Raw genomic sequence first — 21,870 nt, forward strand, 5'->3', positions numbered from 1 at the left:
CACAATGACATGAGCCAAGTGCGTCCCAATAATTTCTCCTTCCTGAAGTGTTCACTCGTTCACTACTCCCCACATATTTTAAAGCATTGGATTTGTGTTGGAATGGGCTAGATGGAGTTTCCATATATACTAGCAATTTCCTTTCAAATCAATGAAGGGGAGTGAACAAGTGCACAATTCAGGAGAAAGGAGAGATTATTGGGATGCAACCCTTAGCTAACCCCCTAGGAACTTCAAGTTGATCTGAACAAATGTAATAGGTTCAAGCAATACGGTAGCGGCTACACCCTTACTTATACCTTTCCAATCATGTCAGATCTACACGTGCAACACAATAATTCTTCTTCTTCTCTTCTTCTTGCCTAGAGTAGGGCCTATGGTCTAGAGTAGGGTCTAGGGGTTGTTTCTATACTGAACAAAAATATAAATGCAACATGCAACAAATTCAACGATTTTACTGCGTTACAGTTCATACAAGAAAATCAGTCAATTGAAATAATTAGGTCCTAATCTATGGATTTCACATGACTGTGCAGGTGCGCAGCCATGGGTGGGCCTGGGAGGGTATAGACCCACCCATTTGGGAGCCTGGCCCACCCACTGGGGAGCCAGGCCCAGCCAATCAGAATGAGTTGTTCCCACAAAAGTGCTTCATTACAGACAGAAATACTCCGTTTTCAGATGCCAAGCAGTTTCCATACCAGGCGGCGATGCACCCAGTCAAGATGCTCTCAATGGTGCAGCTGTAGAACCTTTTGAGGATCTGATGGCCCATTCCAAATCTTTTCAGCCTCCTGAGGGGAAAGAGGTGGTGTCGTGTCCTTTTCACAACTGTGTTGGTGTGTTTGGACCATAATAGATCCTTACTGTAGCCTATTATAGCAATTCAGCAAGCAAGAGGATCGATCGATGCTTCTGTCCTCGAATAATTCGTTTTTTAACTATATCGCTGTTCATTGTCTATATGCTAGGCTACTCGTTTAAGAGCTAGAGAGAGAGAGGGAAGAGATAGGCGAGTTGCCAGCTGAGATATGTGAATTACAAGAAGGGAACAGTGAAAGATCCAGGCTACCCTTTTCAATAAATGGTTGCACAGATTTAGATAAAGCCCTCACTCAAATTAAAATGTAGGCCTGGTGTCAACATAACCACCCATTGCTTCACAAAAATGTATGAACAGTTGATAGGCTATGGACAGGTTGAGAGCATGTGTTTCTATGTTCTAATGGTTGTCAGTTTCATCTTCATATAGCCTAGGCCTTTATCACAGCTGTCTCTATATCTTCCCCTTAAACCTTTCCTCAGCAATTTACACTGAATATAAAAAACATTAAGAACACCTGCTCTTTCCATGACATAGACTGACCAGGTGAAAGCTATGATCCCTTATTGATGTCATTTGTTAAATCCACTTCAATCAGTGTAGATGAAGGGGAGGAGACAGGTTAAAGAAGTATGTTTAAGCCTTGAGACAATTGAGACATTGATTGTGTATGTGCGCAATTCAGAGGGTGAATGGGCAAGACAAAAGAGTTAAGTGCCTTTGAATGGAGTATGGTAGTAGGTGCCAGGTGCACCGGTTTGTGTCAAAAACTGCAATGCTGCTGGGTTTTTCATGCTCAACAGTTTCCCGTGTGTGTCATGAATGATCCACCTCCCAAAGGACATTCAGCCAACTTGACACAACTGTTTGAAGCATTGGAGTCAACATGGGCCAGCATCCCTGTGAAACTCTTTCAAGAGACCATGCCCCGATGAATTGAGACTGTTCTGAGGACAAAAGGGGTGTTATATTTTAGGAAGGTGTTCCTAATGTTTGGTATACTCAGTGTATATGATAGGCTACATTGATTTAGCATTATCCTATAATGTAGACTCGTTTTTGATATCCAACAGAAAGGATTTGAAGCTAAGGCAAGGTTTTTAATAAATTTTTTGGGAAAGGAGAAATATGATTTGCTTATGTGTCTGAGTGAGATGCGCTGCAGGCGGCTTTGATTGATGGGTCCTTTTAGGTGGGTGGGTGTGCGTGAATGAGTTTGCTAATGTCCATTCAGAAAGTCTCTTTAATCAGATAGGAAGAACATTTTAGGCAGCAAGCCTCATAATGGTCAGCAATCACGATCGAGGAATAAGATAAGATACAGTATACTTTATTAGTCCATATGAGATGGAAAAGCATCTTCTGCTTTTTCCCCCAACCTCTCCGACACACACACACACTAGGTTGGAGAGCCTGGCGCAGAGGACATTTGCAGTGCAGCGCCTAATGAGGAGTTTGAGTAGAATGATGACATGTTTCAGTTTTTCATTTCCTCTCTTAATAGATGGGGTGCAAAGAATGAAAAGTAGCCAAGCTCCTTTCATGATTCATCCTGTAGGATGATTATCCTAATATTTCCAGTAGCATATCATTTTTCCAGTAGGCCTAGTATATTATTTGTCTCTCAACAACATAGCCTATTACCACTGAGAATGACCGCAGCAGCCTATACTTTGGAAGTGGCTGACCACTTACGCATTCAATCGTTTTTTATTAAATTTTAGGGAGGGGAGGGGGTGAACTCCGACCTTGCGGGGGTCCAGAGAAACTGCGCTACGCCAGTGATGCTGGGGTAATAATTAGGTCCCACAGTCGACAGTGCATGTCAGAGCAAAAACCAAGCCATGAGGTCGAAGGAATTGTCCGTAGAGCTCCTAGACAGGATTGTGTCGAGGCACAGATCTGGGGAAGGGTACCAAAAAATGTCTGCAGCATTGAAGGTCCTCAATAACACAGTGGCCTCCATCATTCTTAAATGGAAGAAGTTTGGAACCACCAAGACTCTTCCTAGAGCTGGCCACCCGGCCAAACTGAGCAACCGGGGGAGAAGGGCCTTGGTCAGGGAGGTGACCAGGAACCCGATGGTCATTCTGACAGAGCTCCAGAGTTCCTCTGTGAGATGGGAGAACCTTCCAGAAGGACAACCATCTCTGCAGCACTCCACCAATCAGGCCTTTATGGTAGGGTGGACAGACAGAAGCCACTCCTCAGTAAAAGGCACATGACAGCCCACTTGAAGTTTGCCAAAAGCCACCTAAAGGACTCTCATACCATGAGAAACAAGATTCTCTGGTCTGATGAAACCAAGACTGAACTCTTTGAATTGTATCCTCCTCGTCCTTCTGCATCTTGCCTGCCAATGCATGCTTGTCCCAACCAAGCACCCAAGCTAACTGGCTAAAGTTGGCTAGCTTTCTAGCTAGCTACTTTCAGACACAAATGAGAGAACACCTCACACCTCACAGGTTGTTTACATGTTATCTAGAGCGTTCTTGACTAACTTTTACTTTTTTTGTCTACGTTTACAGACACCGGTCATATTCAGTGGGTGTGTGTTCGTAAATTCATCAGTTCTGCGCTCTGCTCTATTTAGACGAGAGTGCTCTGAAATCGGAGTAGATCGAACGCAAGAGATATGCTAACTGGATAACAGTTGTTCAAGTTCTTGCTAGCTAACCAAATGACACCTGCATCTCTAGCTGTGTATAGCCACCAAAAAAACAATATGAGGGGGAAAAAGTCAGTCACCCACCCACTCCTCCCATGGCATGACATGACATCCTCCTAGCAGCCTGCTAGCTAGCTATCTAGCTAACGTTAGGCTCTGTGTTTTTAGCTTGCTACATAAATAGATACACTAGCCTATTAGCCACATTATGACTGACTTGTGATCATTGCCCTTGCTAGTATAATTGTATTGACACAGTTTTTGTCCAAAATATTGAGTCATTGAAACTGAAACAGTGCATCCCAAATGGAGGCAGCAAACAATGTACCAGGCCAGCTGTGATTTACAACCTGATAGCAATATTTTTTGGACTACCAAGAAATGTATTGGTGAATTACAGTTTTTTCCAACTGCTTACACACAAAATCATTTCATGTCACACGATTTTTGAAACCTCTCACTCAAAGTGCAAAACTACACACAAAATCTCCAAAACCATAAGCTATTTCTCAGCCTTTGACTCAGTTGTCAATTGCATAAAACACTTTTTTCAAAACACTACACACAATTCTCTACCTAAAACACAAAAATCTAACAGGAAGTGACTTGCTTTCCTTTTCCAAACACAACCAATCAAAATGCTACACTTATTCACCAGGTCAAACACACTCTCCTCACATGTTCAAACACTAATTGCTTAACTGATTACTAACCAATCACTGCTTTACTGTAGTATAGGACTGTTTTGAACAATGGATGCCAACAATGGACAGAGAGCAAGAGGAGTAGGAGGGAGAGGCAGGGGACAACAACGAGGACAAATTCAAAGACGAATAGTTGGAAGAGGAGGAGTAGGAGGTAGAGGAAGAGGAAGAGGAAGAAGAGGACGAGGGCAAAGAAGAGAAGGAAGGAGAGCCATCTCTGATGAGATTAGGGCAACACTTGTTGATCATGTGATCAACCACGGTTTGACCATGAGAGAGGCTGGACTGAGAGTCCAGCCCAACTTGAGTCGATTTACAGTGGCGTCCATAATTCGAACCTTCAGAAATGAGAACAGGTATGCAACTATCTAATTACTATTTTAGCATTACAGTAATGTACTGTAAAATACGTATGACTGCATAGTATTGCATAAACATTTGTAACTCTAAGCCATCCATTTACTGCACTGCATTGAATGAATGAGATTGATTATCATGCTGTACTACATTTTTTTGTACATTGTTTACAGTTCCTATGCTGAACACATACTGTGTTTGAATTCTGTACAGAGTGGAAAGGCAAAGACATCATGGAGGACGAGGACGCTTGTTTACAGATGTACAAGAGACTGCAATTATAAATATGGTTTTGGCCAACAATGCAATTAGGATTTGAGAGATAAGAGAGCATATCTTGAATAATGACACCATATTTAACAACATCAATGCTGTAAGCCTGTCGACCATACAACGCATCCTCCAATGGCACCAAGTGACGATGAAACAACTTTACAAGGTGCCATTTGAGAGAAACTCTGCGACATTACTTTGTAGAGGTATGTATGCAACACTACTTCCAGTACTTCAGACATACCATATTTACTCATCCGTATATCCTTTTGTCTGTTACAGAGAGTATTGGAGATGGATGCCCATGTACATTTATTTATGTGGATGAGGTTGGCTTCAACCTCACCAAAACCAGGCGCCGCGGAAGAAATGTAATAGGACAGCGTGGGGGTAATATAACTATGTGTGCTGCCATCACTCAAAACGGGGTCCTCCATCACAATGCCACACTGGGTCCGTACAACACCGGCCATATCCTCACTTTTCTGGATGCAATTTACACAATGCTTGTCCCTGATCCAGATCAGGAGCCTGCTAGATTTGTGGTTATATGGGACAATGTTAGTTTTCACCGGGCTGTTCTGGTCCAAAACTGATTTGCCACCCATCCACAATTTGTAGTTTTGTACCTACCCCCATATTCACCTTTTCTAAATCCCATAGAGGAATTCTTCTCAGCCTGGCGCTGGAAAGTGTATGATTGCCAACCCTATGCCCGCATGCCGCTTCTCCAGGCAATGGAGGACGCATGTGGGGACATAGAGGTTGCCTCTGTCCAAGGTTGGATACGGCATGCTAGGAGATACTTCCCTCGATGTTTGGCAAGAGAAAACGTATCTTGTGATGTGGACGAAGTATTGTGGCCAGACCCAGCCCGGAGAAGAGATGAAGCGTAGCTTAGCACTGGTGACTGCCCCCCCCTCCATTTCCTGGACTGCACCCCCGGGACCCCCCACACACAATTGTGTTCTTTACTGTATTCTAAAGAATATACTTTTGGTTTACATATGTTTATGGTTTTGTTGTATGCTACTGTATACAACAGTAATGTTTGGCCTAATAAATATTTTCTGTTTCTACATTGCATTGGTGTTTACAGTGTACTTGTTACCCCTCTCAGCAGATTACTTTCACTGTAGAACATTGTATTGAAATGTATATATAAGCCTATGAAAGACCAAAGAGCTTTAGATTTACATGGTATATCCAAAAATTTACTATTATGAAAGTAGTGTTTGCCATTTGATGCAAATGCTTCATTCTGACATGTGTTTATGGCATTTTGAATGAAGTGTTACATTTTGAAGGAGATGTGAGGCATTTTGCATTTTGTGTGTACAGTTTTGGGAATTGTGTGTAGAGTTTTGAAAAAAGGCGACATAGTTTTGAAAACGTGTGTAAGCAGTTGGAAAAAACTATATATGAACCACGCATTGAACTGCATCCATCTATTCTGCCAACAATGCCTTAGTGTACGTCATGGAATGTTGAGTCAAATATAACCTATTTTTTAAACCTCTTATGAAGTTGGTTTTGTAGCATGAACTGGGAATTTTATATTTTTTACTGATATTATGATTGTCTGTTTGTTTCATATCTGCAAAGTAGTTAAGACACTGTCAGTTCCACTTTAAAACAGTTACAAAAGAAAACTGAGGATGGATCAACAACATTGTAGTCACTCCACAATGCTAACCTAATTGACAGAGTGAAAAGAAGGAAGCCTGTACAGAATACAAATATTCCAAAACATGAATCCTGTTTTTACCAAGACACTAAAGTAATACTGCAAAAAATGTGGCAAAGCAATTCCCTTTTTCACCTGAATACAAAGTGTTATGTTTGGGGCAAATCCAATACAACACATTACTGAGTACCGCTCTCCATATTTTCAAGCATAGTGGTGGCTGCATCATGTTATGGGTATGCTTGTAATCATTAAGGCCTAGGGAGTTGTTGGTCAATAAGTATGAATACTTTCTGAAGGCACTGTAGCTATGGCAGCAAATAGTAAAACATGTCAGCGAGTATTCAGCAACATACACAGCTGGTTGCATAGTAACGGTGTCAGCTTATATATTTTTACTAATCACCAAAATGAAAACTAGACAGTCAGCGAGAATCTACATTTTTTAATATGTCATGGCTTGGGGACCCCATTCATCTTGTTATAATGTTTGAGATAGCATAAGAACAAGGCATACACAAACTCAATATACTTTAAAATGACTAAAACGAAATGATGATGGACCTATATCAGTGGAGGCTGCTGAGGGGAGGAGGGCTCATAATAATGACTGGAACGGAGCGAATGGAATGGTACCATTCCACTGACTCCGCTCCAGCCATTACCACGAGCCCGTTCCTCCCAATTAAGGTCCACCAACCTCCTGTGAGGATATTCATACAGTTTCTTGATTGTCCAGCTCGCTAATAATCACTAGACAGCACAAGAGGCTACAGAGGGGAGAATGGCTCATAATAATGGCCGGAGCAGAGCAAGTGGAATGGCATCAAACATCTGGAAACCATGCGTTTGATGTTTTTGATACGATTGCACTAATTCTGCTCTGGTCATTAGCACGAGCCTGTTGTCCCCAATTAAGGTGCCACCAACCTCCAGTAACAGTCAGGGAGCATAAAAGAATACAAAAATCAGTGTGGCCGCCCGGACCTCGTTGAAGAATGCGTCTCCCCGGGCAAAATGAGTTCTACACATATGTGTGTATATACAGTTGAAGTCGGAAGTTTACATATACAAAGTGGCGATCCTAACTGACCTAAGACAGGGGATTTTTACTTGGATTAAATGTCAGGAATTGTGAAAAACTGAGTTTAAATGTATTTGGCTAAGGTGTATGTAAACTTCCGACTTCAACTGTATGTGTCTTGTATCTTGTAAGGAGGTGCCCACTGGGCAGAGACATCAATTCAATGTCTATTCCACGTTGGTTCAGTGGAAACAACGTTGATTCAACCAGTGTGTTCCCAGTGGGTGCCCTCTTCCACTGTGCCAGTGGACTATTCCTGGGCCCGAGTAAGTAATGCCAACCAGTTATCAAAACGCTTTGTTTAGAATATCTAGATAAGTTAAACAATTGCACTCTTCTCATATTACTCTGTAGGTTACTGACCGATGCAAAGCTTCCTCCTGGAAGGTCAGTGGCCTACAGAGTGGTTTGAGAAGAATGCCATCCTCCTGCATCTGCCTGTAGTTATTGAACTCTACCTGCTGGTTGAGTCAACCTCTGTCATATCCAGGATGGAGTGTCCTGCACTCCACCCCTCCTGCCACCTGGCTGCACCTGTCCATAACCATTACATAGATGTAAGGAACTTCATCCCCCACTGGAGACTTGAAGACAGAACCTTAACCAGAGAGCTGTGCATGTCAGTGGGTGGTGGACAGCCAAATCCTTAGGCCAAATAGACAATATGATTACAGCTGAAGCTGTACTCTACACACAAATTATTTTTATTTGCTAGATAAGTGTAGGCATACTTTTATAAGCACATCAATATGATATTTACAGCATAAAATGTTTTGTCTTTGTAACATGAACACACTCATCAATATTGTTTGTTGATAAATGTATCTACACTCAAGCTGGGTGATGTTTGTGCAATGTCCACATGTAGCCTACACCTGTTGTAGGGATATTAGTAGTTCTGGGATTTGTGCCGCCGGAAAGACCTAACAGCGGTCATAAGGACAGACGAGACAAAACTAGCCAGTAATAGAATATTGTGTTGTAGGACAGCTGAGCTGACTGAAGACCGGGTTGGTACCGTTTCCACGGTTGATACCATTTGCAAGCTACATTCATAGCAAGGTGTTGTAGAACGAGTGTCTTATGAAACATATCCCAGACACTGGCTTTTGCTATCTTGCCATAACTGATTTGACAGAGAAATATCACCTAGATAGGATAGCCAGCTGCAGCTATCACCAAGCTATGCTAGCTAGCTGCTGTCAGCTTGGCTAAACACAAGGTCAGTGCAGGCTTTAACCTACACTTAGAACTGAATTAGCCATTTTGAGATGGTGAGTCAGTCAGGAGGGGAGAAGTCCTCAACTCGCTGTACTCATTACTGCCCTTGTTTGTTGTGATTGAATGGCAAAGACCCATCCAAGAAACACCCACTTCAAACCACACACGCAAGACAACTCTCGTTTGTCTTCAGTCATGGCCGCTAGCATTTCTTAATGAGCATTGCTGAAAAACGAGGCCAAATCCGGAAGAGCAGTCGCCCTTTGGCCCCCACAGACAGCTTTGGGCTCTCCTAAACACCCTGTCCTTTCCCTTCTCTCTCTCTTTTGCTCTCTCTCATTGTCTCTCTGTGCTGGGGAATAAACTCATCCTGCACCATGACAGAAATCAGCTGGCTCTGCAAGTGTCACTGTCAGGAGATATGGTTGTGTTGGTTCCTTAAATACAATAGGCAGACTTTGGCCATGGTATATTGTTTAGTATTGCAGGTATTTCTCTATGATCATTAGGAAGCAATAAGAATGCAGTGTTCCATGAGGTATGTACTGCCATAACACCAACACAAGAGATTGTTTTAAGATAGATTATTTATCTCTGTCAAACATTTTTAGCATCATTCAGCTGATGGCTAATAAATAATGGTGATAAAAAATAGCATTATGCCCATGGCATATGTAGATAAGTTGTGTGTCACCTACATATCATGTCAACAAATATCAAACTTGTTGGCTTTATAGAAAATATATCAAATAAGGTATGTGTTCAAATATTCACGGACACGTATAAATACACACTGATAACAAACATTACTAGAACAATTGTCATTTGAATCACACAAACTCCTCTCTCTTTCCCGGAGTCAATAGTCAGCACATTGTGATGGGGAAAGCATCTCCCTCCAGTTGGGGAGTGTGTGGGGCCCCTTAATTGCTTTATGTAATAACACACTGCAGTGCTGCTAAACCCTGCCTTCCCCCATCATCTCCTTTCTTCATTAAACCATAACGTCAGCACCACGGCAACAAAGGGACAATTCACAGAGAGGAGAAGAGAGAAGAGGAGGCCTGGCTTGTGCGTACAGAGCAGAGCAGTGCAGTGCGTAATGATGTGTGCGGATCGTAGGCTACACATTCAAATGACTATTTTTTGGTATAAGTAGTAACTGTTGTTGACTCTTTTTCTGTCAGGGATCAAAAGCAGAAGAGAGAGAAAGAGAGAGACACACTGTAGATGCCTTTATTTGCTTTCAGACGTACAATATGTCCAACTCCAAAATAGTCTGAGCTGGAAGTCAATTGATCCCAGTATATAAATAGTCATGTCTTTGTTTACAAATAACGGTATGTTCACGTCTTATTCTTTCTGGTAGTAGTAGTAGTACAGTACCTAAAACCTTGCTGTAATTTTATTTGACCATGGGAAAAATAACTGCTATGTAAAAACATTAACCTTTTACTCTTCATAGACAACGATTCATAATAATGAACTCTAGCTCTGCATTGTGTCTTTAAATGCATTTCACTTTTCAAACAGTTCATGACAGAATATTTGAGGTTTTGAAGCATTAAGCATTCTGAGACAGCCCTAGCCTCAGCCGGACCGCCCCTTGGACGGATCTGCCCCTGGGGCGAACACTGACTTTGAAGTGTAGATTAAGGGGAGTTATTTCAATAGGCCCTAATTCCACAGCGAACGCACACTCTGTGGGACTACCGCTGAAATCGTCTGGGGGGATGGTAGGTGGGAAGTGGCGTCTTCAGAGAGAGAGAGGCCCCGTTGCACTGAGGTTCTCTGTGTGTGTGTGTGTGTGTGTGTGTGTGGTGTGTGTTTGCGCGTGCCTCAGTTGGGGCACCTGCACCTTTTAAGGCTTGCAGAAACAGGTATGTTCTCAGGGGGGGAAATGAGTGTTAGAAGTCATTTGAATCGTCTTCACAGTAATCAACATTCCTCAGAATGATAAACTACACAGAGTATGAGAGGAGATATTCTGAAGATAAAGTAGAGAGTCATATGTGCTACCCTGATGAAGATAGCTTGGCTGTCAAAATGTTGCCTATAAAAGTATTGCATCTGAGCACCTAGAGTGTATGGCATACGTGCTCACACACACACACGCAAATGCACTCACGCACATACATACAAACAAATAAGAATAACAACAAATGAGGCCAAGCCAGGTCAGTCGGTGCCAGTGTGTCTTGTTAAAAGAGAAACTTAATCCAACAACATAACTAAACAGACTGACATATTTGCTAACAATTGGGCTGTGAGTAATGTGCTGTGTGGGATATTAAGGTCAACCCGGATCAATCAAACCTTCACTTATTTTAACTAACTGAAGTTTGAAGCAGCAAATCAATGCCTGACCACTTAAATGTTCTGTAGTAAAGTTCAAAGAGCCGCTGGTGAAGGAGTGTGACAGGTAGTGACATGTTGAGGGGAAAGTGGATGTGAGCCTGGGAACGAGGGGGGAAAGGTGAAGAACCCTGAGGAACACAGAGGAAGAGAAAGCACGCAGCCAGTCTGTGACACCGTCTCTCCCTCTCCTCCATCTCTCACCCTTTGCCATTTTCTCTCTCCATTTTCTTTCTCCATTTCTCTCTCTCTCCATTTCTCTTTCTCCATTTCCCTCTCTCCATTTTCTCTTTCTCCATTTTCTCTCTCCAGTCTCCCTTTCTACTTGTTCCTTTATCCTCTTTCCCTTGGTCTCTCCCTCTTCTCTCTCCCCCCTCTCTCTTGCGCTCTCTCCTTTTTCCTTTCACTCCTCTTGCACCATTTTCCCCCTAATCTCCACCCCCCTCTCTCCCTCTCCACCCCCTCTCCAACCCCAACATGTTCCCAGGCCTCCCATACTACTGTAGCGCTTGACTTGGCAGAGTGTTTGACCGCAGGGGAAGACACACCAATCATAAGAGGAAAACGATCTGTCAGATCAAAGAACTCACTAATCACAAAGGACTGGCGGAATAGATAGTCTGCAAATCAAATCAATACAGCAGCAGGGATCTATCTTACCATAGGTTCGGTTTGTCTGCCTGTGTGAACAGTGGAAGTTGGGTTAGAGAGTTGTTCTCAGTGCCACCATATCAAAAGCTAATTTCATTTGTCATGTGTCGAATACAACAAGTGTAGACTTTACCGTGAAATTCTTACTTACGAGCCCTTTCCCAACAATGCAGTTAAAAAATACGAAAATTAGCAAATAGATAAAAATAGAAACACAAAATAACAGCGAGGCTATATACAAGGAGTACCGGTACCGAGTCAGTGTACTGGGGTATGAGGTAGTTGGGTTGATTGATTGAAGAACAATGTACATGTAGGTAGGGGTGAAAAGCAGAAAGTCTGGGTAGCCATTTAATTAACTGTTCAGCAGTCTTATGGCTTTGGGGTAGAAGCTGTTCAGGAGCCTTTTGGTCCAAGACTTAGCGCTCCAGTACCACTTGCCGTGCGTTAGCAGAGAGAACAGACTGTGACTTGGGTGGCTGGAGTCTTTGACAATTTTTTGGGCCTTCCTCTGACACTGCCTGGTATAGAGGTCCTGGATGACAGGGAGCTCGGCCCCAGTGAATATATTGGGCCATACGCACTACCCTTTGTAGTGCCTTGTGGTCAGATGCCGAGCAGTTGCCATACCAAGCGTTGAAGCAGCCAGTCAAGATGCTCTCAATGGTGCAGCTGTATAACCTTTTGAGGATCTGAGGTCCAATGCCAAATATTTTCAGCCTCCTGAGGGGGAAGAGGCGTTGCCGTGCCTTCTTCACAACTGTGTTGGTGTGTTTGGACCATGATAGGTCCTTAGTGATGTGGACACCGAGGAACTTGAATCTCTCCGCTATAGCCCCCTCAATTTCAATGGGGGCGTGCTCGGCCCTCCGTTTCCTGTAGTCCACGATCAGCTCCTTTGTCTTGCTGACGTTGACGTTGATGTGTGTGTGTACAGTGGAAGCTAAGCTAGAGAACTGTTCTCTGTGTCACCCTGTGGTTGACTAGCATCCATCTTAACTTCCTCTGCAATGTCAACCGCTAGCCTGAGCCCAGATCTGTTTGTGCTATCTTGCCAAGTCCTATGGTCATTTGTCACCAGAAGCAAGACAGCACAAACAGATCTGGGATCAGGCTAGTAGTTGACATGAGAGGCAGATCCCCATAGGGTCAAAAGTTTTGCAATATATGGGGAATAAAGTGTTATTTGGGATTTAACCAGTGACTGGGAACGGAGATTCCCTTACCGCTCTGAGGCACTCTGTTTTAAGCTATTGTGCTGATGTGACATTATGTTCACACCAAAACTCAAGATAAAGTCAGTGGGAAATGTCTGGTTTTCATAGCTCACCAAGAGCTCACGGAGCAAGGGAAGGATGGAGGGATGGAGGAAGAGGGCAGCCAGCCAGCCAGACCAGCCAGACCTATAGACTCTGGAACGCTGCACACTCCCCTTCCCTTGCCAGAGTAAACACTCATTAATTAGTTGTTTCCAACTGTGTGTTTGTGCTTGTTATAATGATGGAGACAGGCTTGGCTGGGGATGAGGCAGGCACACTTATATCTGGAGGGGAGAGGGAGCAGGTTACAGTAATTCCAGAGTGGTAGAATTTTTTGAATGGAGTCTCCACACCTACAGTATTTGTTACTCTTAAGAGGTGTTCTTCAACCCTGGTCCTTCTTTAACCCCAGGCATTTGTTCCAGCTAGGGTTGGAAAGCTACCGGTAATTTACCAAAGTTAGCAGAATCTTCTGAAATGTTTGTAATTAAGGGCTAATCTACGGCAACTTTGGTCATTTAAACTTGAATAACTAATTGTTTTGTATTGATTTATAGTATTCCTTTTTTAAATCTGTGTCCATATTGTCCATAAGTTTCTAGTGGATAGACCATATGGTTCAAGAGAAAATAGCCTAAATAATGAAAAAAGCACCTAATCAACAAGGGCATTATTTTCTATTAATTCTGTACATCTCTTCCAACTATTGACTTATTTCACAACTGCAACCAGTTTGGTGGCAAAACATTTACAACAAAGACATGACATAAGAAAATAAATTGTCATGCTGAAACCCTCATATTAAACACCAATTGCATCCACTAAGTATATTTAGGATAATGTTTTACAGCTTTGTCATTCTATTTATTTATTTTTGTATCTTATTTGATATATTTTACAAGTGATAAGGCCACACAAAGGGCCAGAGATGATTACAGACACCTATGATAATCTGAGGTACCCAAATAGGCCACTAGATGTCATCTGTTAAAATTCCCCCAAAAAGTTGACAGTTGCCAAAATTCTGGTAGTTTACTGGTAAACAACAAAAGTTTCCAGTAATTTACCCTCACTTTGCAACCTTAGTTCCAGCCCAGCCGTAACACACCTGGTTAAACGAATTTAAAAAAGAAGCGTGTTGGAATAAAAGCCTGTGGCTCTTCAGGAATTAAACAACATTCTGCTCTGAAGTCAATCCAGCCTGTAGGGTTGGAGATGAGGACATGACACAACAAATCAACTGTGCCCTTTCCTCAGGATTTTAGGCTATAGCTTTTAGTTTGGACATCTGTTGATATGTGATATCTAGATCCTATGGGATTATTGTTAGTTTGGACTACCGTTTTAAGTGTGATATGTGATATCGACATCCTATAAGGTGAATGGTTGTTTCACAACACCCTAAGCTGTGTCAACTTGTTCCTCGAGGTGCCACTCATTTTGGATTTCAGTAGCTACTGACAGCTAGGCTTATCTAGAATGATTTATTGGCCCTCCTGTAGCTCAGTTGGTAGAGCATGGCGCTTGCAATGCAAGGGTTGTGGGTTCGTTTCCCACGGGGGGCCAGTATGAAAAATGTATGCACTCACTAATTGTAAGTCGCTCTGGATAAGAGCGTCTGCTAAATGACAAAAATTTCAATTGGATCACAAAAAGTACTGTCAATTTAGCAGACCTGAACCCCTGGTCTCCTGCAGGGCAGTAGTATTCAAACCATGCCAGGACTTGCATGGAAGAGAAGACACTTTTAAACTCCTATTGAATAGACGTAATATACAGTGGTTGACTTAACATCAGGCAAAAGAGGAAATTGCCTCAGGCCTCACATCCTCAAGGGGCCTTGTGAGCTGGACATGACATAAAATCAAATGTTTTATATAATTTCTCAGCTTGAAGCCCCTCCATGCTCCGCATGCTGCAGCAATGAGGTGCTTTCAGAGCGGGGCAGAGAAAATACAAAGTAAGAAATGTACCTAAGTTATTGCAGGTGCTGCTGATAATACTGCCATCGTTGCCGAGGCAGAGGACATGTACAGTGCATTCAGAAAGTATTCAGACCCCTTGACGTTTTCCACATTTTGTTACGTTACAGCCTTTATTCTAAAAATGATTTTTTTTTTTACAATATCCTCAATCTACACACCATACCCCATAATGACAAAGCGAAAACAGGTTTGTAGAAAGTTTAGCAAATTTATTACACATACAAAACAGAAATACCTTACTTACATAAGTATTCAGACCCTTTGCTATGAGACTCGAAATTGAGCTCAGGTGCATCCTGCTTCAATTGATCATCCTTGAGATGTTTCTACAACTTGATTGGAGTCAAACTGTGGTAAATTCAATTGATTGGACATGATTTGGAAAGGTACACACCTGTCTATGTAAGGTCCCACAGTTGGTCTCAGAGCAAAAATCAAGCCATGAGGTCGAAGGAATTGTCCATAGAGCTCCGAGACAGGATTGTGTCGAGGCACATTTCTGCAGCATTGAAGGTCCCCAAGAACACAATGGCCTCTATCATTCTTAAATGGAAGAAGTTTGGAACCACCAAGACTCTTCCTAGAGCTGGCCGCCCGGCCAAACTGAGCAATCGGGGGAGAAGGGCCTTGGTCAGGGAGGTGACCAAGACTCAATGGTCCCTCTGAGAGAGCTCCATAGTACCTCTGTGGAGATGGGAGAACCTTCCAGAAGGTCAACCAAAACCTATTCCCCCTCAGGAGAAAAGATTAGGCATGGGTCCTCAGATCCTCAAAAGGTTCTACAGCTGCACCATCGAGAGCATCCTGACTGGTTGCATCACTGCCTGGTATGGGAACTGCTCGGCCTCCAACCGCAAGGCACTACAGAGGGTAGTGCGTACGGCCCAGTACATCACTGGGGCCAAGCTTCCTGGCATCCAGGACCTATATACCAGGCGGTGTCAGAGGAAGGCCCTAAAAATTGTCAAAGACTCCAGCCACCCTAGTCATAGACTGTTCTCTCTGCAACCGCACGGCAAGTGGTACCAGAGCGCAAAGTCTAGGTCCAAGAGGCTTCTAAACAGCTTCTACCCCCAAGCCATAAGACTCCTGAACATCTAATCAAATGGCTACCCAGACTATTTGCATTGCACCCCCCCCCAATCAATTTTAGAATAAGGCTGTAGCGTAAATTTTTTTGGAAAAAGTCAAAGGGTCTGAATACCTTCCGAATGCACTGTATGTGTAGCCCATGTATCTGATGCCGTCTGGCCAAAAAGAGTATGGCATGTCATACTCTTTTTGGCCAGACAGCGTCAGATGCACGGCTACATATAGTGAGACAGAAGGGCGCTGTTTCACTCTCTCGGGTGATTTCTCCGGTGAGATCGTTTCAGCCGCTTGCGAACTGAAGGAAAGTTGGCTGGTGCACAGTGCACTGTTCGGATGCTGGAATTATTTTGGATCAACGTGCGAAGGTAACCTACTTTTTAAAGTGATCTGTTCGACAATTATGAAAACATCATGACTGGTTGTGTTCTGGGCACATTAAAAAGGTAATACATTTTTACAGTTTAATTACGTCTTTACTATAAAGGGGACTGGCCTTGCTAAGTCTAAGTCCACCCCTGCTAATATAAATCTTAGTACATATGATACTCACACTGAAACTCAGCAATGCATTTACACTGAACAACTGCATTTTAAACAGCTGTATTCAAATGTTAAAAACAACTCAGTGGCCACAACAATCCGACCGTCCTCAGATCCCTTTGATGACTGGCCAGGAGTCATAATAAAAGACAAAAGAAAACAGAAAATGAGTCTCCATAAAACAATGCTCTGTTGTGAGGCTCTCTGTCACTATTATTTTACACATATTTTGTTTGAATGTTCTTGCGTTCGTCTCTTTTATTGCTTTCGGTTTAATTTAAAACAGAAAATTCTCCTTCATCCTATTGTTTTACTGTAAAATGTATTGCGATTTTAAAATATGCTTTCAATAAAGTTTTATTTGATTGATTTGTACACAATTAGTGGCTTTGTGTGGTTCAGGGTTATTTCAGTCAAGTTTCAGCAACAGGGGACCATATCAATCCATAACTTTCAGAGTGATCATGTGTTCTGTAGTTTCTGTAATGTAGTTTCTCAGTTGACCAGAGGAGGGTAATAGGACTTTTCACATGGGATGACTGCTCTATCCAGATGGGGAAAAGTGACTAGAAAATCCATCCGAATCTCACTAAATCAAGCATTTAAAGATGTTTCACAGTAGTTAGTACTTATTTTGAAAGCGGGAAACAATATTGGATTGCTAAAGCACAAAAGAGGACTTAGGTTTGTAGGCCTTTACTTTTATTGTAAAACCGGTTGACACTTTTTGGTTGACATCACCAAAAAATATTGAGAGATTTTAAATTGTGGTGTCATGATGCTCCCTTTGCGAAGTGCTCCTCCCATTGGTCGCTCAGGCTACATCCCAAATGGGAACCTAGTCCCTATATAGTGCACTACATTTGACCAGGGTCCATATAGGAAATAGGGTGCCATTTGGGACAGAACTTCTGGCCTCTAGAGGACCTGTGAGCAGAGGTTGGGTTCACATTGTAACCCCAAAATGAAACCTGCTAAATAGATTTATTGTACCCACTGAGAAAACCAGCCTTTCCTCAAACCATCAGAAAAATAAATATAATGCACAAATATTGTAGACAGCATGTCAGTGTTTCCATTTCTGTGTATATTGTTTCCTTGGAAGTTTGCAGTGGGATCTGCTTGGGTTTAAAACCCCAGTCACACATACCCTAGAGGAGCTGTCTGTCTCACACTGGGCCTCGGCCTTGACTGGTTAGAGTCCAGGGCCCGTATTCATAAATTGTCTCAGTGCACGAGGGCTGATCTAGGATCAGTTTTGCCTTTTAGATCCTAATGAATACAATTATAAATCGACAGTAGGTACCCGATCCTAGAACAGCACTGCTCTGCTCACAGCTTGAATCCAGAGTGGAGGGCCACCACTCCTCCTGTCAGGTTGTGGTAGCGGACGGAAAAGAACCCTGCCTCCTCAATCATTCGTTTGAACGTCTCCTGTAGAGGGAGAGGAGAGAGAAACAGTTCAGTAAAAACATACAGCAAAACTTAGGTATACAAACGTACACAATATCCAATTGAATTATAAACAACAGGAACTGATGTAATGTATTCGGGCAGTATTTGAAGAATAAGATGGTTTCAGAGAAATCTATTTGGCATAATTCTGGCCACCAAAGGGCCAGACGGAATAGGTACAGAAGGATGATTGAATCATTCATTCTTACCTGGTCTGGAAACTTCCGGATGCTCTCCACCAGGTACTGATAGGACTTCCAGTCACCAGCGATCACCTCCCCCAGCACTGGGATCATCTGGAAACTGTAGGCATCGTAGAGCCTGGACAGCAGGGGGTTGGTGACTTTACTGAACTCCAGACACATGAACCTTCCCCCTGGCTTCAGCACCCGTACAGCCTCCTGTAGGGCCTGGAAATAAGACAGAGGAAAAACATTTTATTTTATAATTGTTGGTAAGCATTGGCCCGTAGAAGAGTATTCTATTTGGCTACATTATTAAGTTTGATTTCTGGTGTACAATTAATGCAAGATTAAAGACAAATGTTTATTTCCTTGCTTGCCAGGAGTACCTAAGAAAAAAAAAAGGCAGCCAGCCTTTGCAGGGGGCTTCACAATGTCCTACACTGCGATTGAGAAGGAGATTACCAGGTCTATGTGGGTGACATTACGGATGCCGAAAGCGATGGTGTACACATCAAACTGGTCATCATCGAAAGGCAGCTCCTCTGCATCTCCTACCACCCAGGACAGGCCTGTGACACACACAGGTGAGAAAAACATATAGGGTTATGTCACATCATATACTCAGTAAAGCCAACAGAAATCATGACTACTTACTGAAAGCACAGTCCACATACATGTCTAATGAGGGTAAAATGGTGTACTACAGGAAGATAGTAAATGGAGGGTAATACTGTATGCATATAAATAATAAAGATAGTAGATTGACTAATCAATAGGTGAGGTGATACACCAGATAATATCAAATATAACATAGTAATTCAATAAAAACTTGATATTAAATCTCCCTACCACTACTGACGCCCATGCTCTCTGCTTTCTGTTTGCCCACTTTTAGCATCTCCTTGTTGATGTCACAGACGACAGCCCTGGACTCTCTGGCCTCTGTCTCCATCTCTATTCCCTCTGTGGGGGGCGTGTAGCTGGTTGATATCTCCTGCCATGAGGGGGTCTGGTTGGCCCGGGCAGTCCGCCGTGCAACACGCTCCTGCTGAGACCTCACATAGTCCAGGAATCTGAAGGAGATGTCACCTGGAGGTGCACAGTTGAAGTGATGTATTTGAATTGACAGAGAAAAAATGGAGGTACAAGTGTGTGTAACAGGTGGGATGTGAACAACACAAGTCTCAGGCAGGGCTAGCTCAACACGAGAGCTTGATTCAAAATCACCTGTGCTACATAAGGACTACTGTTATGATCACTGAATAGGAAGCCTACCTGTTCCTCCAGCTACGTCCAGTAGGCGCATGCCTGGCTGGGGGTTCATAACATGGAGTAGCATGTCCTTCCAGAGCCGGTGGACCCCCAGACTCATAGCATCATTCATCACATCATACTTCTGGGCCACACTCTCAAACACCTTGTAAACTGGAGATACACATACAGGCAAAGGTGAAGGGTTGACCACAGATGAACAGGGCTATAGATGAACATAACTATATATGAACATAACTATAAAAATCTCTGGGTTAATGTTTTGAAGGAAGCGAGTCGATATCAGGGACAGGGAATGGATCATTTTGGGTACAATACTGTCATCAGACATGTGTGTTTCACTGTGATTTTCTTGAATTAGCAGTACCCCATTACAGATGAAGGAGACATTAGACATGGACAAGACGAGGATAGGAAGCTACTTTAGAAGCCGAGATACACCCCATATTACACCAGCATTGGCGCATGCACGGCTAACCGTTGCAAAACTTAGACTACACACGCTGATCGTTCTAGGGCAAGGTTAACAATCGATTTTCAAGTTAGATAACGTTAACTAAATTAAAGAGGTAAAATGGTTTGCCTCTACAGACTTTGAGATACATTTGCAATGAACATAAAATCCAAGGTCGGGCATTAATGGCCAACTGAACCAACAAGCTAGGCGTATCAATTAATAAATATCCGAGCACCATTAACGTAGCTATCTACCTCTCTCTGCCTTCTCTCCTTCGGGCACAGTCTCGAAGCCGAAATGTGTACTTTTGTCCGTGGCACCATCGCTGAAACATCGACAAGCTGAAAGATTTGAAGGGCAACTCGACCTGACTATTCGACCAGACACGCTGCTGTTGATATTTCGAGAAGCGTCACGAACTATTCTCCGCGCGAGCAACCTAATGGAGGCCGCCATGATATTTTTCTTCTTCTTCTTCTGTGGGTTTTATGGCGGACTACAACCCAACAAGGTGTATTTCCGCCACCAACTGGACGGGTTGAAAAAACAAGGTAAAAAGAAAATCCATACGCGATTGGGAAAACTAACTGAATCAAAACAAATTAAAATATGTGGTGGAAAAAGTACACAATTGTCATACTTGAGTAAAAGTAAAGTTACCTTAATAGAAAATGACTCAAGTAAAAGTGAAAGTCACCCAGTAAAAAAACATGTATTTGGTTTGAAAATAGTTAAGTATCAAAAGTAAAAGTATAAATAATTTCAAATTACTTATATTAAGCAAACCAGACGGCACAATTGTCTTTTTTGATAAAACATTTTACGGATAGTCAGGGGCACACTCCAACACAGACATAATTTACAAACGAAGCATTTGTGTTTCGTGAGTCTGCCAGATCAGAGGCAGTAGGGTAGACCAGAGATGGTCCCTTGATAAGTGCATGAATTGGACCATTTCCCTGTCCTGCTAAGCATTCAAAATGTAACAAGTACTTTTGGGTGTCAGGGAAAAGGTAGGAGTAAAAAGTACATTATTTTCTTTAGGAATGTAGTGAATAAAAAGTAAAAGATGTTAAAAAATATAAATACTAAAGTAAAGTACAGACCCCCCAAAAAATTACTTAAGTGGTACTTGACACCACTGATAAAAATAGTATGTTGACAAAAACAAAACAAAACTCCCACTTCTTCCTTCAAATCTCCATATCTCTCTTCTCAGGTTCTAGGGCCTAAGAGGGTGGTGCAGTATGGCTTGTGACAATACTCCATGCAACTCCACCGCTGAAAAATTGTTCCTTTCAGTCCCAGGAACCGCTCCGCCGTATCCACAATGATATCTATTTTCCTGGACCTCTTCTCCACCTTGGCAGTGCCATTAATCACCATAGCTACAGTTGAAGTCGGAAGTTTACATACACCTTAGTCAAATACATTTAAACTCAGCTTTTCACAATTCCTGACATTTAATCCTAGTAAAAATTCCCTGTTTTAGGTAAATTAGGATCACCACTTTATTTTAAGAATGTGAAATGTCAGAATAATAGTAAGGGGAATTATTTATTTCAGCTTTTATTTATTTCATCACGTTCCCAGTGGGTCAGAAGTTTACATACACTCAATTAGTATTTGGTAGCATTGCCTTTAAATTGTTTAACTTGGGTCAAATGTTCCGGGTAGCCTTCCACAAGCTTCCCACAATAAATTGGGTGAATTTTGGCCCATTCCTCCTGACAGAGCTGGTGTAACTGAGTCAGGTTTGTAGGCCTCCTTGCTTGCACACACTTTTTCAGTTCTGCCCACAC

General features: G+C 42.5%; 1 protein-coding gene across 1 annotated transcript; it reads right to left on the reverse strand.

Annotated features, from left to right (window-relative positions):
• Positions 1–15,171: 15,171 nt before the first annotated feature.
• On the reverse strand, positions 15,172–20,544 carry coq5 (coenzyme Q5, methyltransferase). The gene is made up of 6 exons (XM_084176868.1): positions 20,323–20,544; positions 19,615–19,764; positions 19,189–19,428; positions 18,802–18,908; positions 18,364–18,564; positions 15,172–18,133 (listed from the first exon to the last, which is right to left on the reverse strand). The coding sequence occupies exons 1-6, from the start codon at positions 20,522–20,524 to the stop codon at positions 18,032–18,034; spliced, it is 1,002 nt and encodes a 333-aa protein (XP_084032994.1). The 5' UTR covers positions 20,525–20,544; the 3' UTR covers positions 15,172–18,031.
• Positions 20,545–21,870: the final 1,326 nt, after the last annotated feature.

The sequence above is a fragment of the Coregonus lavaretus genome, assembly GCF_964263955.1.
Source record: "Coregonus lavaretus genome assembly, chromosome: 14".
NCBI classification, from domain to species: Eukaryota; Metazoa; Chordata; class Actinopteri; order Salmoniformes; family Salmonidae; genus Coregonus; species Coregonus lavaretus.

Coding starts and splice junctions, on each gene's coding strand:
- coq5 (XM_084176868.1), bottom strand. CDS start 20,524: ATGGCGGCCTCCATTAGGTTGCTCGCGCGGAGAATAGTTCGTGACGCT. Junction 19,765..20,322: donor AGGAGAGAAGGCAGAGAGAG/GTAGATAGCTAC, acceptor GTGTATCTCCAG/TTTACAAGGTGTTTGAGAGT. Junction 18,565..18,801: donor ATGTCACCCACATAGACCTG/GTAATCTCCTTC, acceptor TCTTATTTCCAG/GCCCTACAGGAGGCTGTACG.